The following is a 16,615-nucleotide window of genomic DNA, read 5'->3' as shown; positions in this document are numbered from 1 at the left end:
ACTGTCTTCTTGTGACACAGAGAGGTTCTTCTCCAGGTATCATGCACTGTTCTGTGATAACCAACATCGATTTGTGATGAAAAACTTGGACAAAATATACGTCATCCACTGCAGCAATGAAGTATTTTCACTAATTGATACCTCATCGTAATTAGTAATAGTTTTTATGTTACATATGAAATTAGTTTCATTACATAATATCGAATCAAAATATTTTTAAAGAATTATAAAGCTGAATGCCAACATATCATTCCCATTTGTCAACAAGCTTCTTCCTGAACATTCTGCATTGCTAGGTCCTTGTTCTCTTCTCCATAGCTTGCAGTGTTTCTTTATTCCATGATTGTTGTGATCTACAGTACCCCTCTTGTGTTCCTCATTACTACCCAGTGGCAAATAGTATTTGACCATTTTTGTTTTATTCATGCTAGAGCCCTACTTCTACACTGTTTACAACATCCTGTCCAACACATACTTTTCTATTTATATATTCGATTCAGACTAATGATCCTAGAACAGGCCTACACAAATGGCGCTCGTTGAGCATGGCCGCTCCTTTGGAGCGGGAGAGTCGTCTAACAGCTCGCCGGAAAGGTACGTCGGAATGACGTAAGCCTGCTATAGGTAGAGGATAGTCCACGCAGCTATCTGGTGTAGTGTGTATTATCAGTAGCTATTTCACTTTGCCTATCTACGGTTACATAATGGAGGAATCTAAAAGACGGAAAAGTGATCATCAGGAAAATTCTTTCAATATTGCATGGGAAAATGTTTATTTTTTCACAGCAGCTGGAGTCAATATCCAGTGCCTTATCTGCCACAAAAGTTTGAAAGAAAGAGGAAAACATAATATAATTCATCATTACTAGTCCACACATAGAGGTACAATGGTTTTGTTGGTGAAGATCGCAGTAAAATGGTTCAGGAGTTGAAAGTTGCATTATTACATGAGATTGGGTATGTTAGAATTTATTAATCTTTAACAATTTAAATATCTCTCTTCACGGAAAAGGCCAACTCATTGTTGATATGTTGAATAAATTACGGGATTTCAGTCTAAACTTACACTTTTCGTAAGTCAGTTTCGAGAATGTAATATGGCTCACTTTCCAATGATAGAAACTGCTCGTGATGAAGCCATGTTAAATGATTATGTGCAAATATTAATTGAAATTCAAAATGAATTTAATTCTAGGTTCCAAGATCTTATCTTAATTGGAAAGAATTTCAAAGTTATCATAATAAATTCCTTCAACACCAGTTGAAACAGTGTCATACGATTTACAGCTTGAACTTATTGTTCTTCAATGTCTCCTAAGGCCTAAAGACGTTTGAATAATACTACTAGTCTGGTTGAGTTTTACAAGACTAAATCTCAGCAATAATATCCACGACTACACAGGCTGGCTGTGAAAATGATTGCTATGTTTGGCTTAACATTTATATTTGTGAGCAACTGTTTTCTATTATCAACTTTAATAAAGGCAGACATCGAACATCTGTAACTGATGTTTCATTACGATCAGTACTGTTCCTTTCAGCTGCCAACAGCATAAAACCCTGTTTTGATGTACTGATAAATAAAAATATAACAAAATGATGTTGTATATTTAAGTAGCTATAGAATTTCTATTATTTCTGTAAAATAAATATTTCTTTATTAATTAATAATAGTCAAAGAAAGTTTTGTAAACACGGAATGGGAATTCATTTCATGAACACTCGTACTATTACTTCCTTTTGTGTACATTTTGTACGGGATCACCCGTTCTTCCAGTCCACCCTTATACAAAACGCAGCTAATATCTGCATTCCGCTCATGAGCTGTGAGCCGGCTCGGAGAGTGCAAACCTTGTGCAGACCTGCTCTAAAAGCTTGGATAGTCTGCTGAAAATAATTTATTTATTCTGCCCATAATTGTTTTTCATCCCTCTTCTTAGGAGTATAGAGCTAACAGCTGTATCTCTAGCTTTCTAGTAGGGAGAATCTTAAATGAGTGAATAAATAAGTAAATACATCGAACACATTGTATGTGGCAATGTATGGAGAGTGAAGGGTAAAATTCGTACCATTATTATTAAGCTCTTGAACATTCATGTTGTGGAGTAACGGTTAGCATGTCTGGCCGTGAAGTGAACAGGCCTGGGTTCATGTCCTGTTTGTCCTGATTGAGATTTTCCCTCAATCAATTAAAGCAGAATTGCTGGGTGACTTTCGGCATTGGGCCTTGGACTCATTTCGTCATCATAATTACACTTCCCCTCTTTGATCATCATCTTCATTTCTTTCCTAGGTTTCGGGCTTGCTCTGATGTAGAGTCAGCTGCAGGTCACCGGTGAATTTGGACCCCATGGATATGTGGTCATTCTTTGTTGGTGGTAGTGCTATGCACCTTGGGCTCTCCACTGGGCTCATGGTAACTCGTGGGACCAGGGTTGAGGTACTGTGGTGAGGCCTACATGGAAAGGTAAAGGGATCATGTAGGCTGTAGAGGAGTTCGGAAGTGGCATGCAGGGGGATTTGTAGCACAGGGGGCTTTAGAACATGCGCACCATTCCATTCCAGGTAGTACAATGGGCCCACCTGAGCGACCTGCATGCAAGGACAGTCCCAGTCTGTGTCTTCTCCTGAAGGGGGACTAATAGAATATAGAAGCTCTTGAACATGTGAGGGGGGGAGGACTGCCTATGTATAATTTATGAAGATGTAGACCAAGGATGTCCATTGACTCTGAACTTTGGAAAAATAAAACTCCAAAATTTCCTGTGAAGTCTCTGATGTGGTACACTGACGGATCAGAGACAGACTCAGGAACTGGATCAGGAGTTTAGCATCAGACCAATGATTAGCTTAAGCTTCGCCTTGGGGTAAATATGCCACTGTTTTTCAAACAGAGATATACATCATTATCCATTGCGTTCTTGAAAATATAAGAAGAGCTTGTATAAGAAAGCAGATTCTTATATTCTCAGATAGCTAGGCTGCCCTTGTGGTTTTAAATAGCCATATTGTTACTTCAGGACTGGTTCTTAATTGCCTCAATATAATTTCGTCCCTGGCAGAACAGAATGAGGTTAAACTCATCTGGATACCAGGGCATTGTGGTATTGAGGGAAACGAAAAAGCTGACGAACTTGCAAGACAAAGAATGGGTTCAAAATATATTAGACCAGAGGTGGCTCTCGGAATACCTAGGTGCTCTGTCAGAGAAGCAATTAAAGAATGGTCCAAGGTTCAACACTATAAAATCTGTATTGAGACACCAGGTATTAACCATGGGAAACAATTTATTGTTAGACTATGCAACAAAAGGACTGAAATATTACTTCAATGTAACAGATTTCAGCTGAGAGCAGTCATAGCTTTTCTCACAGGTCATGCACCTGTGAAAAAGCATCTTAATTTAATGGGCATACTTCAAGGTAACTGCCACCAGCGTAGCTCTGTTGGCTAAGGCTTTTGCCTGCCGATCCGGAGTTGCATTCGGGCGTGGGTTCGATTCCCGCTTGAGCTGATTACCTGGTTGGGTTTTCTTCAACTGTAAGGCAAATGTCAGGTAATCTATGGCGAATCCTCGGCCTCATCTCGCCAAATACCATCTTGCTATCACCAATCCCATTGACGCTAAATCACCTCGTAGTTGATACAGCGTCGTTAAATAACCAAGTAAAATAAAAATTCAAGGTAACCTAGACTGTAGATTCTGCGGGAAGGAGACTGAAACAGCCCAGCACATTATTTGCTCCTGCGACACATTGGCTTGCAGAAGACACCTTATCTTTGGGAAAATTCTCTAGAACCGAGTTCTATATCTGGACTGTATACTTTAATCAAGGTAACAGGGCTGATGAATCGGTATTAAATTATAAAACATAGGTAGCACAATAAGCCTAAGGCTGTGGTGTGTCCGGAGCAATGACGGGCCTAAATGTTGGGGGGGGGGGTGGAGATGTCCACTTTTTTGGGTTTGATGGCTATTTTTCATTTCAGAAATTACTGGCAGTCTACTAATACACTGATGACACAAATATACCATAAAATTGAATTCTTAAAAAAAGAACATAATTGTTATCGTTTATTTTTTATTTTTTCAAAAATACTTGGCATTTGTCACTGCAGTCCTTCAAAATAGACATGTCTAGTTCACTTGTTTTTTTTTTTTTTTTTAAGGAAACATTTCACTTGTTTCTAGGCACTTAACACTGCAGTCCATAAAAAAGACGTGATTATTTATTATTTTATTTTTTCAAAAAACATTTCACCTGTTGCCAGACATTGACACTGACAGTTTATCATGTTGGAAGTCATACAACGTTATTGCTACTCTCAAGCAAAACAGGTGATCATAATTATTTGGTTTCCTCTTCTGAGTTTCTATTGCATTCATTGCACAGAACACTGGCTCATAAGTATGTAGATCTGGAAAATGCCATCAACTAAAATATTAGCTTCCGAACATTTGAATAGGATTCTTCAGGCAATTTCCAGAAGTCAGGTATATTGCTATTAGTAGCTCTTGCTTCTAGCTAATTGTTGCAGCACAAATTCACTATTTCTTCTTCTACTTTCTTGGGATCTCTTTCCACTAATACTGATATTTTAGAGCTGAGTTCATCCACACACCATCTTGGAGAACTCGTTACATATCATTTCAAATTCCTTGTGCAAATCATTTGCTTGCTTTGCAAAGTATTCAACGCTATACTCCGCATCAGACCAGCAAGTTACTGCAGGCTTTATGGGACAACAAACCCTCACACCATAGCCACAGTCAAACAATCAGTAACAGTAATTGTCCAGGGGTGTGGGGGAGGGGCAAGTACGGCAGAGCGTACTGGCTCCTTGTGTATACTATCCATTCTAAAAATATGTTTTCTTTTACATCATGCATACAATTTAACCCTGGACTGCTCACCCTATTTTGGACTCATTACTGCTCACCTGGGGTATGTTGTTACCCCACAACTTTTCTCTCCTCCTTTCCTCGACTACAAGTAATTAAAACTTTTGTCGTTGAATAGCCCAAACTAATATTAGATTATTAGACTAAACTACAGAAGAAAATGAAGTCATCTGGGATGACGCATCACTCCGGGTGCATTGCAGGGTTAACTAATAGAATTAAATAATAAAATTAGTGTAACTCATCACAAATCTTATTGTTAGCACCAGTTTGTAATAAAATTTTGTGGCAAATGCCGTATGCTTAGCAGCTTCAGTTACATTGAATAAAAAAGCAGTACGGAAGTACAAATACACGTTTAACATCATATTTCTTTCGTCGGAACTCAATATTCTTCTCCGGGTTCGCAATTTTTTAAGCATTCTGGCGACTTGTCCATTGTTTCAGTAAGACAAGAAAGCAGACTAATTGAAGGCACTGCACTGACTTATTCTTGCACAGTGATTTGAAGATGAACTAAACTAAACTAAAAACTATTTGTATATAAAAACACGCAATATTTACACAAACTACAACAGCGGAAGCCACCAGCGTGGCTCAGTCAGTTAAGGCGCTTGCCTGCCGGTCTGAAGTTGCGCTCAGGTGCGGGTTCGATTCCCCCCTTGGGCTGATTACCTGTTTGGGTTTTCTCCGAGGTTTTCTCCAACCATAAGGTGAATGCCAGGTAATCTATGGCGAATCCTCGGCCTCATCTCGCCAAATACCATCTCGCTATCACCAATCTCATCGACGCTAAATAACCTAGTAGTTGATACAGCGTCGTTAAATAACCAACTACAAAAAATCGACAGTGGATAGATTGGCAATCGACACTTTCAAACAGGATAGTAATACGTTTGCACGAGCCCAGCGACAAGCGGTAACTGTCAATCAAGACGGGGTGGTGGTTTAAAGCTTACAATTCTGTACCTGCTGAGTTGCAATATACAAAGGTCCTTTAAATATTTTTTCCAAGAGCTATTGTTAAATGAGCAACATAGTTCCCTATTTCAAATGCACAGTAACTTGCTGGTCTGACACGGAGTGTAGGAGATGTTTTACCCCTGCACTCTTCTTTCATACAACTAAAGACTTAAGTTCTTTAAATTACCCTTCCTCAACTGAGTTGCAAGTATAGTAATTCTTTCTTTGAAATTCTTGATCACACTCATAACTAATATATGGGATTTGTACTTTCCTTGCAAGCTAAGATTTACTTCGTTCAGTTTTTCAGTGATGTGACAAAGAAATGTGGCTTCAGTAACCATTGCTGGTCTTCTGACTCATCATAATGTTCTTCTCTGGATCTGAAAAACTATCCAATTTCTGATAGAAGGTTCCTGAATCTTCTTAAAAATTCAGCACGACTATTCAAAATTTATGAACACAGCACTTGCTGATGAATAATACAATGTGAATGATGCATTTTCGTCATCCTTGCAGAGAGTAACATAACCAACTTCATTTGCAACTATAGATGGTGCGCCATCTGTTATAATCGACACAGACTTCTTTCTTAGAAAATATGTCTTAGTAATATGACCTTTAAAGTATTGTAAATGTCTTGATCTCTCGTTTGGCCCTTTATAAGTATAATTGTTAACTGCTATTTTTTCAACGTCATGTTAAGAAAAAACATTGTAACAAAAATACATAGCTGCTCTATGTTAATTCTGACAAAGATTCATGCTGAAAGTTTTAAATTTCAGAGTACTTTGTGAGATAATCTCCGTTCATAACTCAATTTTCTTTACAAAAAACACGAACTGGATTCGAGAAAATAGATATCCTATATAAGTTGAGCAGTCAATCATTTCGTCATTTGTAGTATTCTGGCCAAGGGCAGATCTTTCACTATAAACCCAGCATTCTTCAGTCTTTCCAATTTCCTTCCCCCTATTAGTCTCCACATATGATTCACATATCTTAATGTTGTCTGTCATCTGATATCTTCTTCTGCCTCAAACTTTTCTTCTGTTCACCATTCCTTCAGTAGGCAATTTCTTCTCAGCCAGTGACCCAACTAATTCCTTTTTCTCTTCCTGATCAGTTTCAGCATCATTCTTTCTTCATCCACTCTTCCCAACACAGCTTCATTTCTTATTCTGTCTGTCCATTTCACTGCTTCATTCTTCTCCACATCCATATTTCAAATGCTTCTATTCGCTTCTCTTCACTTCGTTGTAATGTCCATGTTTCTGTCCCATACAATGCCACACTCCACACAAAGCATTTCACTAGTCTCTTACTTAGTTCTTTTTTCCAGAGGTCCACAGAAGATGCTCCTTTTTCTATTAAAAGCTCCCTTTGTCATTGCTATTCTCATTTTGACTTCCTGGCAGCAGCTCATGTTACTGCTTATAGTAATCCCAAGTATTTGAAGCTGGCCTCTTGTTCCACTACCTCATTTTGAATTCGCCAGTTTACCATCTTTAACTTTCTTCTGATAACAATGGTCTTTGTCTTGTTTGCATTTTATCTTCATCTCAAACTGCTCACAGCTCTCATTTAGCTTCAGTAGTTTGTCCCTTAGTATCGTCTCTTCTTCTGCTAACAATGCCATATTATCAACAAATCTTATGTGCTTTATTCTTCTTCCTCCTACTATCATCCCTTCCATGTTCTGAAATCATGTCCAGTAATTAAATGGGACCTGGCCACTGCTTCTTGTGTAGGTGACTCTGGCAGTGAAATTTCAATAACTGATGATCATGACCATTTATCTCTAATGTGAGTTTCTATTTTTCTATTTATTATCATTTTTGTTGAATGAAAGAATATATTTTTCTGTAGTCTTTGCAAAATATGGGAGCCTTTCTTTGCTAAAATATCTGAGAATTCATTGCCAAATACACCACAATGAGCTCAGATCCACCGCAAAGCTGATGAACTTACGTAATGCTTTAAGCATCTTTAGACTATTTCGAATTTCAATATTTGAAATGCACACTAATTGTGTGAGTGCTATATCTAAAGCTAGTATTTCTCCATCGAAATGAGTTGTTTGTCGCCACTGAAATATAGGAATTGAACAGTTTGCAGTGGATTCCAGCACCTGCAGCATCCTCCTGTCTGAGCAGTGAACTGTATGTGAAAACATACAAATGGCCCATTGTGCACCACATGAGCTGGAAATCAGCTCAGAAGAATGCAGTGGAACACAGCCTTGTGATACTACTGGGTTTAATTTCCTGAAAAACATCCATGTCATTTGTTTACTGTATTTATAGAGAGAGATCAGATGAGGTGTGGCCAGGAACGACTGAGTTTTCACTGTGTACTGCTGACACACTCGTGGCAGGGAATAGTAGGCTGGCAGAGATGATGATGCAAGCATACACATGTTCGTTCTGGCTCGTGTCAAGGTTAGTGAATAGTCTCCAAGTGAATGGCGTGTGATATGATACATACAACAGTGTATTATATGGTGTTTTATTGTGCATTTAGAGTGAAAGTGTGAATAAGTGTAAACTGTATAATGGCTATTCAAATTTTTCAACTGAACAACGTATATATATTTATGATTCATATGTGTTTACCCAGTCTGCCAGCCAAGTACTATTCCCGGATGTAAAAAATTCCATCACGTACAACAACCCATAATCTTTACAATAAATTTCAGGCAATGGGAAGTTTTCAGTTTAAGAAACAAAACAGATAGCATAGGGTTCTCACAGAAGAAACATTAGATGACATTGGTCATCGATTGGAACAGTCTCCTAGAAAATCACTTAGGTATCTTTCACAAGTACAAGTTTCTTATGGTTCTACAAAAAGCTGTCAAATTATTAAAGTTACAACTATATAAAATAACTAAGACACAACCTGGTGATTCTGCATGTAGGCGCGCATTTTGTGAGTGGATGCTGTATAATATTCATAACAGACTAATAGACCCACATTTAATATTTTTCTCAGACGAAGCATGGTTCTACCATGGCTATGTGTGTTCACCTGTTTCCACCATCATTCCACCATCACTCTCCAATTCATATTCATCATAATCATTTCAATAGTGTCTACCAAAATAGTGCAGTTGGATATAGTGTTGTGATGCATGCAGATGGCATCAGTCTGATACGGTGTAATACACTGTTTTGGGGATTAAAAAAGCATTATAGTGGGACTTCACCACCTACATGGCTCAATCGATGAATGGTACCATATAACTGAGTCACGATATCTACAAGAAAGTGGTTATTTGGTCTCAACCATTCCCACATAAAAGTAAGTGGTAAGACACAATAAGCCTTGGATTGCAATGACCCATGTACAGGCAGATCAGAGGTAAGTGTGATTTTCTTCTTCTTATGGCACTACAACTTTATTAAAGTTTTGGTCTTCTCAACGATCTCTTTCCATTTCTCTATATCTTGGAGAATTTTGGGCCAATTCTGAATCTTTAATAATTTTATATCTTCCAGTATGTCATCCCTCCACCTATTTTTTGGTATTCCTGTTGCTCTTGTCGTTAGAGGTAGAGCTTATTCACCAGTCTATCATTTTGCATTTGGTTTACATGTCCAAATCATCCTAGTCTTTGAGCTTTAATAAAAAAGTGTGATCTGACATAGATCTATGCAGAAAGTAAGAGATGTAGTAAGGAAAAAGATTTTTTTTAATTGGTTATTTTACGATGATTTATCAACTGCTAGAGTTATGTAGCATCTGAATGAGATGTAGGTGATAATGTCAGTGAAATGAATCCAGGGTCTAGTGCTGAAAATTACCCAGCATTTGCTCTTAACAGGTTGAGGGAAAATCCTGGAAAAATTTCAACCTTACTCATGGTGAGGCATGTTAACCATAACTCCACAGCGATGGACAAGAAGAAATTTCTCCACACACTGTGTGCTTCATTGCCCTGAACAGATGAAACTAGATGGAATATCATGGAAACTGTTCCTGATGGTTTAATTCTCTTCACATTATTAGGAACGAAGGAGTAATTCCTCTGGTATTTCAACTGGTTTCATCCAGTTCAGCAGGTTGTGTGAAAAAGTTTCTTATTCCTTACCACATCTCTTACACAGTAGGAGGGACTGACTGAAGTTAGCCTGTATGCCCCATTGAGGAATTTATCCTATATCGTAGCTGGTGCTTCACTCCAAATCTTCAGAATTTTCTATGAAGATCTTCTTTCGGTGTTCGTAATCCATGACTTTGCAGGAAGGCAAATAGAAAACTGTGATTTAGTGATAAAATGAACAGAATAAGGAATTCATTGAAGTGATGCTTATTTGTTATAATTGTATTAACTGTAGTGGCATATTTATAGTGCATATTACGTGTCTGTTTTGGCATTTGTTTTTGCATAACATTTTGGCTTGCTTTTTGTAAAGTTCTTGTTGTAATTTTCTAAACTGCACCATAATCATGTGTTTTCATAATTTAGAATCATAGATGTTAATCATATGAAATTTTAGAGGAAGGAGAGGATATTTCTGATCAGCAAAGTTTATTTTATAATAATGATGATGACAGGTATCAGAAGGCCTGGCGGGAGTATGTGAAGTTCAGACATTTACTTGCTAACATGCCCAAACCATCATTTGAAGACAAACGTAAACTAGAAGCAAAAGAGAACAAGCTCCAGGAGATGAGAACACAGAGCAAGATGAAGCGTGATGTCACTGTAGCTGTTTCTGCAAAAGGTTTTCACCGCACTGGCATCATGTGTGACATCATACAGGTTGGTACGATTGCATTATAGGAGAAATTATATGCCTTCTCCTCCTCCTCCCCCTCGTCTGCTGCTGCTACCACTGGCACCACATATAATAATAATAATAATAATAATAATAATAATAATAATAATAATAATAATAATAATAATAATAATGACACTTATTATCTCCGTTTTCTTTGTTAAAATGCACGTTCCTGTTCCGTGTGTTTGCTTTTGAGACATGATGAAAAATTCTGATTTCTATTAAATTTTTATCTGTGATTTTACAGCAGCGTGCAAATCAATTCGAACATGTGACACTTTTCAGTTCTCCCCCCCCCCCCCCCCCCCCCTACCAACTCTACATTCCTGCTTAATTGAGTTCTGTAGTATGTTGTTGTTTTCTAATGTCAGGCATTTGACAATAAAGTCATTTCACCTCTTGCACTCCAATATTTTTCAAAGAGTTAGTTCTGTAATATAGCAGGCATTCATTGATGAAGGACTGGGATTTACATTTTTTGCAATGTGTTAATTATTTCCTCTCATTTTCGTCATGTTGTGTTATTACTGCATTGCCTTGTTCATTATGACTTCTTCAGAAATGGATATAACTCCATGAAAAGCCCTAAAATTGTAACATTAGCAAAGCATACTTCCATGACAAAGGCAAATTGCTGCATAGTGCGGTGTTGGCTTAGTTACAGTTAATTTTATCCTGAAACAATACTGTGAAATTGGATCCATCACACCCCAGAAAAAAAAAAGGAAAATGTGGCCGGTAAAGGAAAGTTTCACTGCAAGATGACTGTTTAATTGTTAGGAAAAGTAAAATAAATCTTAAACCATCTGCTGTTGACTTAACCCACGAATACAACTGGGATAGACATTCACGGTACAACAGTGTGTTGTGTACTTTTTGAAGCTAGGCAAAAGGTTCTTAAGCCATTAAAACGCAACTGCTAATACCTGACGCTTAATTTGGGCAAAATTACATAGAAACTGGACAGTGAATGACTGGAAGAAGGTATTTTATGATGAATCTTATTTCGAGGTTAATGGCCACCACATTACTTACAGTACATGTGTAAACAATTCGAGAAGGTTTCATCAGCTCATCTCCAACAAGTAGGCTAACGAAACAATCCCAAAAGTAATGTTCTGGGGTTGTTTTACCACGAAGGGCATGGATCATTCCTATTAAAGGAATGATTAATAGTGGCAAGTATATTCGCAGAAATCATTTCCAGATGGCAGTGGTGTGCCTTAACAAAACCTGGCAACATGTCATACGCTGATTATCATACTGTGCATCTCGAAAGACTACTAAATTCTTCAAGCACAATAATATCCAAGCAACTCACTTGATATCAATCGAATTGAGAACTTGTTGTCAATTTGCAAAGGGAATATGGTAAAACTAGATTGTTCTACAAAGGAAAAAAAATATTTGTTCCCTCTATCAAGTTTAATTTTGTGCCGAAGAAATTAAGATTTGTGGAAATTTAGTGGAATCCATACCAGATCGTGTCAATGATGCAATTACAAACAAGGGAGGCCACATACATTATTGAGGTGTGTTGAACATCCATTTTATCCTGTACTTCTTTAATATGCTCAGTATGGTTTGTTCAGATTAATTTGCACACTACTGTATGTTCCAGATATTGGAATTTGTCGATTTTCTCAAATTCTTGATTACCTATCTTAAATGGATCTTTACTGTTGTCTCTTTTAGATGCTTTCATGTAAGTTATTGGTTTTCTCTGGATTTATGAGTAAGCCAATATTTTTTCGTTAAACTTTTGACCTCTTGCTTTGTTTTACTTATTAGTACTATGGCATCAACATAGGCTGTCCCCAATTGTACTCCATGTATGTTACAACTGACTTTTCAGAGTTTTTTCCAAGACGAAATTAAAAAGAAGTAGTGATAATCTATCACCTTGTTATATACTTAATTACTTATGGCTTTTAAGAACCTGGACTTCATTGCCGCCCTCACATAAGCCCGCCATCGGTCCCTATCCTGAGCAAGATTAATCCAGTCTCTACAATCATATCCCACCTCCCTCAAATCCATTTTAATATTATCCTCCCATCTATGTCTTAGCCTCCCCAAACATAAATTTCCCTCTGACCTCCCAACTAACATTCTGTATGCATTTCTGGATTTGCCCATATGTTCTACATGCGCTGCCCATCTCAAACATCTGAATTTGATGTTCCTAATTATGCCAGGTGAAGAATGCAATGCGTGCACTTCTACGCTGTATAACTTCTCCATTCTCCTGTAACTTCATTCATCTTAGTCTCAAATATTTTTCTAAGCACCTTATTCTCAAACACCCTTAACCTCTGTTTCTCTCTCAAAGTGAGAGTCAAAGTTTCACAACCATACAGAACAACCGGCAGTATAACTGTTTTATAAATTCTAACTTTCAGTTGTTTGACAGCAGACTGGATGACAAAAACTTCTCAACCGAATAATAACAGGCTTTTCCCATATTTATTCTGCATTTAATTTCCTCCCAAGCGTCATTTATATTTGTTACTGTTGCTACAGGATATTTGAATTTTTCCACCTCTTCAAAGGATAAATTTCCAATTTTTATATTTCCAACTCGTCACGAGACATAATCATATACTTTGTGTTTCCTGTCGTATACCAGTGTTAACATTAAAATTCTCTGATAATATTGTCCTGAAATTTTGACTTTGCATTATGAATCTTCTATGCACAAGTTTATTAATCTGATTAGTTTTTCTGGCATTCCATTTTCCTTTAAAGCATTCCATATTTGAATTCTAAACACACTGTCACAAGCTTTTGAAAAATCTACAAATAATAACTGTACATCTTTATTATATTCCCAATGTTTTGATAATGTTTGTTTGAGGGCAAAGATTTGGTCAACTGTTGATCTTTCTTTCATGGAACCAACTTGGTGATTTGTAGTATATTCTGCAGCATAAGGTTTTAATTTATTTAAGAGCACATTAGAAAATACCTTGTACATGTTATTTAATAGATCTGTGCCTCTGTAATTCACGCATTTTAATTTCTTTAGGTACTTTAGAGCTTGTTTCCAATCTTCTGGTGTGATTTGCTTTCGCCACATGTTTAAAAGTAATTTGTAAATTTGTTCAGTGATTACATTCCTTTCATATTTCAAAAGCTCTGGGAATATTCCATCTTCGCTAGGAGTTTTATGAGTTTTTGACGATTCTATTGTGTCTGCCAAGTTAGCTCCGTGGTAGCGCGTCTGCCTCCAGACTAGCTGGTCCAGGTTCGATTTCCGACAGTCAGAAATTTTCATGTAAAATTTCTACTTTGGGACTAGGAGAGATGGCAGTGCACAACTTCTAATCACTAAATTGTGCTTCATTATGTCTGGGTTAAATCCCAAATCTCTCTGCAGTGCATATGAAGAGAAGGCATATGTCACTGTTGATAGTGATTCGTCCGTTGGATGAGGACAGTAAGCCTGGCTGCCCCCTTGGTGCTATTCGAAAGGAGTAGGCTATGTGCCTGCATCAGGTTTTCTCTTCTCCCTCCCTCACTTTATCATTTTCACCCATTTCCTACACTATACTTACACGAACACTACACATATACTCAACCTAGTACATGATATAACTCTTCACAGATACACACATCATGTATAACGTGGCCCGCTGAAGTGATGTGCAAGTTGAAAAGGAGTCACATTCCTGCCATCTTTCCACAGTATGCAGAACCTGAATCAAACAAGTGAAGTGGATAGGCATTACACACACACACACACACATGATTCTATTGCTTGTTCTATATCTAACTGGTCTGGCTCTGGAATAAGAGGTTGAACATTATAGTTTTTCTTATCTTCCACTTCTGTTTCTACTGAGTGATTATTCATTTAGAAGATTGTGAAAATAAATTTTCCATTCTGTTAACAGTGCTTGTTGAGCAAGAATTAGGTTGTCATTTTCATCTTTCAATTCCATGAGCTAAGAGTAATATTTTTGTTTAACGTACTGTATTGATTTATAAAGGCTTCTTGTATTGGTCTCTCTTCTGTTTCATGTGATCATGGTACAAATATAAAAATTGCAAAATTTAAAAGAGCATATTCTTTGTTCTAGTTCCTTGCTATGCAGTGAGATCTTTTTCTTGGCCTAACAAAAAAAAAATATATATATATATATATATATATATATATATATATATATATATTGTGCTATGCAACTTCCAGATAAAATACTCAAATGCAAGTAAGTGAATGTTTGATTGAGACTTTCCTGATGTTCAACATGAGGTTCAGACACGCAATAAAGTTGCACCACTGTTGGAAAATGGTATCATATAATAATGAAGTGCCATTGATTTTGTGAAATGTTTGCAGCATGCTATGCTGATCCCAGTTCTGGTGTGCCATCTGCGCTTCCACCGGTCTTGTGATGTCCTGGAGAGAGTTATTGATTACAAATTCAAGAACCGCTTCCTTCTACAGTTGGCTCTCACCCACCCGTCATATAGGTGAGAGGAGTTCTTATAAATTTGAGGGATGTGTAAACATGGTTACAATTGATACTCTACGAGAAATGGTATAATAAAAACGAATTGTAACATATTCATTAAATAAATGCTGCTATATAAATGACACATATTTTCTATGAAGTAACTATTAAAACTGGTATGTATCTTTGTGCCAAGTAAATTGTACACAGTTACTGTCTGACACAAATTCGCAGGCTTTCCATGATTTTAGAATTATTTAAGTTGCAAGAAAAAAAGTTGAGTTTCTCTGGCTGAATAATAATAATAATAATAATAATAATAATAATAATAATAATAATAATAATAATAATAATAATAATAAATCAATCCAATCAATCAATCTTCTTAATGTATCTAGCTGTTTGCTGACAACATAAAGTCCACTATAGTCCACTGTAGTCTATTCAGTTGATAATAATAATAATAATAATAATAATAATAATAATAATACATTTCTTTTGGATGAGTAATAGTTATTATCTAAACCTATGGATTGGACTTTAATGAATACTGTTCATTAGTTTAACTTTTCTTCAAGTGTTTCTCCATTTTAAGTATTATTATTATTATTATTATTATTATTATTATTATTATTATTATTATTATTATTATTATTTATTTTATGCTCATTTCTGAGAATAATGTTTAAACGTTTATGTAAACATACGACCATCTCCTGGAGTTCTCTGAGTTTTCAAAATGTGCACATGGAAATTCTTGCATAGAAACTTGATAACATTGTTTTCCTACTTACAAAAAATTTTGTTTTTATAAACAAGTGTTGCTGTAATGGAGATGTACGAGACAAGTAGTCTATTTAGACTATTCTATTGTCAGCCAAATAAGATGAGAAATGATAGAGTTTATTTTGAAATTATATTGTTCATGCTTTCGTAATGGATTTATTCTCGAACCATTCAAATGCACTAACAATTATTTTGGTATTTTTCCAAATTGTAGAATTAATTAGATCAAATTCACGACACAAATCAGCTTTCTTCCATATTCTGTTTCTCATATCATTTTCACTTTTCCTGCCATACCAAACACATTTTTTGTAGCCACGTTGTCTCTTTACAAGTCTGGTGTATTGCTGTATCCGTACTTTGCAGTTATGTCAGTGATCTATCAGTGTGAAATATAAAAAGAGATGGGAGTAGGCAATTTATCTGGATGTGCAGATACTACTCCTCAATGACGTGTGTGTTGAAATCTGGTTCTTGAAAAATTACAATGAAAATTAAGAATGACAATGGTGTTATGTACAGTTTCCCTGGAAAAGGATGAGACAATTGAATATTCCTAAGTCTCAGATGTAAGACACTGCGCATGATCGGAGACCAGAGCACTGATACACAAGATAACGAATATTGAGTTACTTAAATTCAGGCTATTTGGTTTGTTACTAGCATCGTTCCGAAATTCACTTCAAAAACTGCAAAAAATATGATATTACGTAAATAAA

The 16,615-nt window shown here is 36.5% G+C and overlaps 1 protein-coding gene across 5 annotated transcripts in view; it reads left to right on the top strand.

The window, feature by feature from the left end:
- The window catches only part of drosha (ribonuclease 3 drosha), a 175,692-nt gene that overhangs the window by 61,132 nt on the left and 97,945 nt on the right, over nucleotides 1-16,615 (top strand). For 3 of the 5 annotated variants that reach the window (XM_069839848.1, XM_069839847.1, XM_069839851.1), the window contains exons 11-13: nucleotides 8,173-8,307; nucleotides 10,427-10,634; nucleotides 14,996-15,129. In XM_069839848.1, coding sequence (XP_069695949.1) covers nucleotides 8,173-8,307; nucleotides 10,427-10,634; nucleotides 14,996-15,129 — 477 coding nt within the window. The remainder of the gene's footprint in view (nucleotides 1-8,172; nucleotides 8,308-10,426; nucleotides 10,635-14,995; nucleotides 15,130-16,615) is intronic. The other 2 variants (XM_069839849.1, XM_069839850.1) reach the window with 1 other exon arrangement.

Source organism: Periplaneta americana, chromosome 11 (genome assembly GCF_040183065.1).
Source record: "Periplaneta americana isolate PAMFEO1 chromosome 11, P.americana_PAMFEO1_priV1, whole genome shotgun sequence".
NCBI classification, from domain to species: domain Eukaryota; kingdom Metazoa; phylum Arthropoda; class Insecta; order Blattodea; family Blattidae; genus Periplaneta; species Periplaneta americana.
Note: the sequence above shows the minus strand (reverse complement) of the source record. Positions and strands in the feature narration are given on the sequence as shown.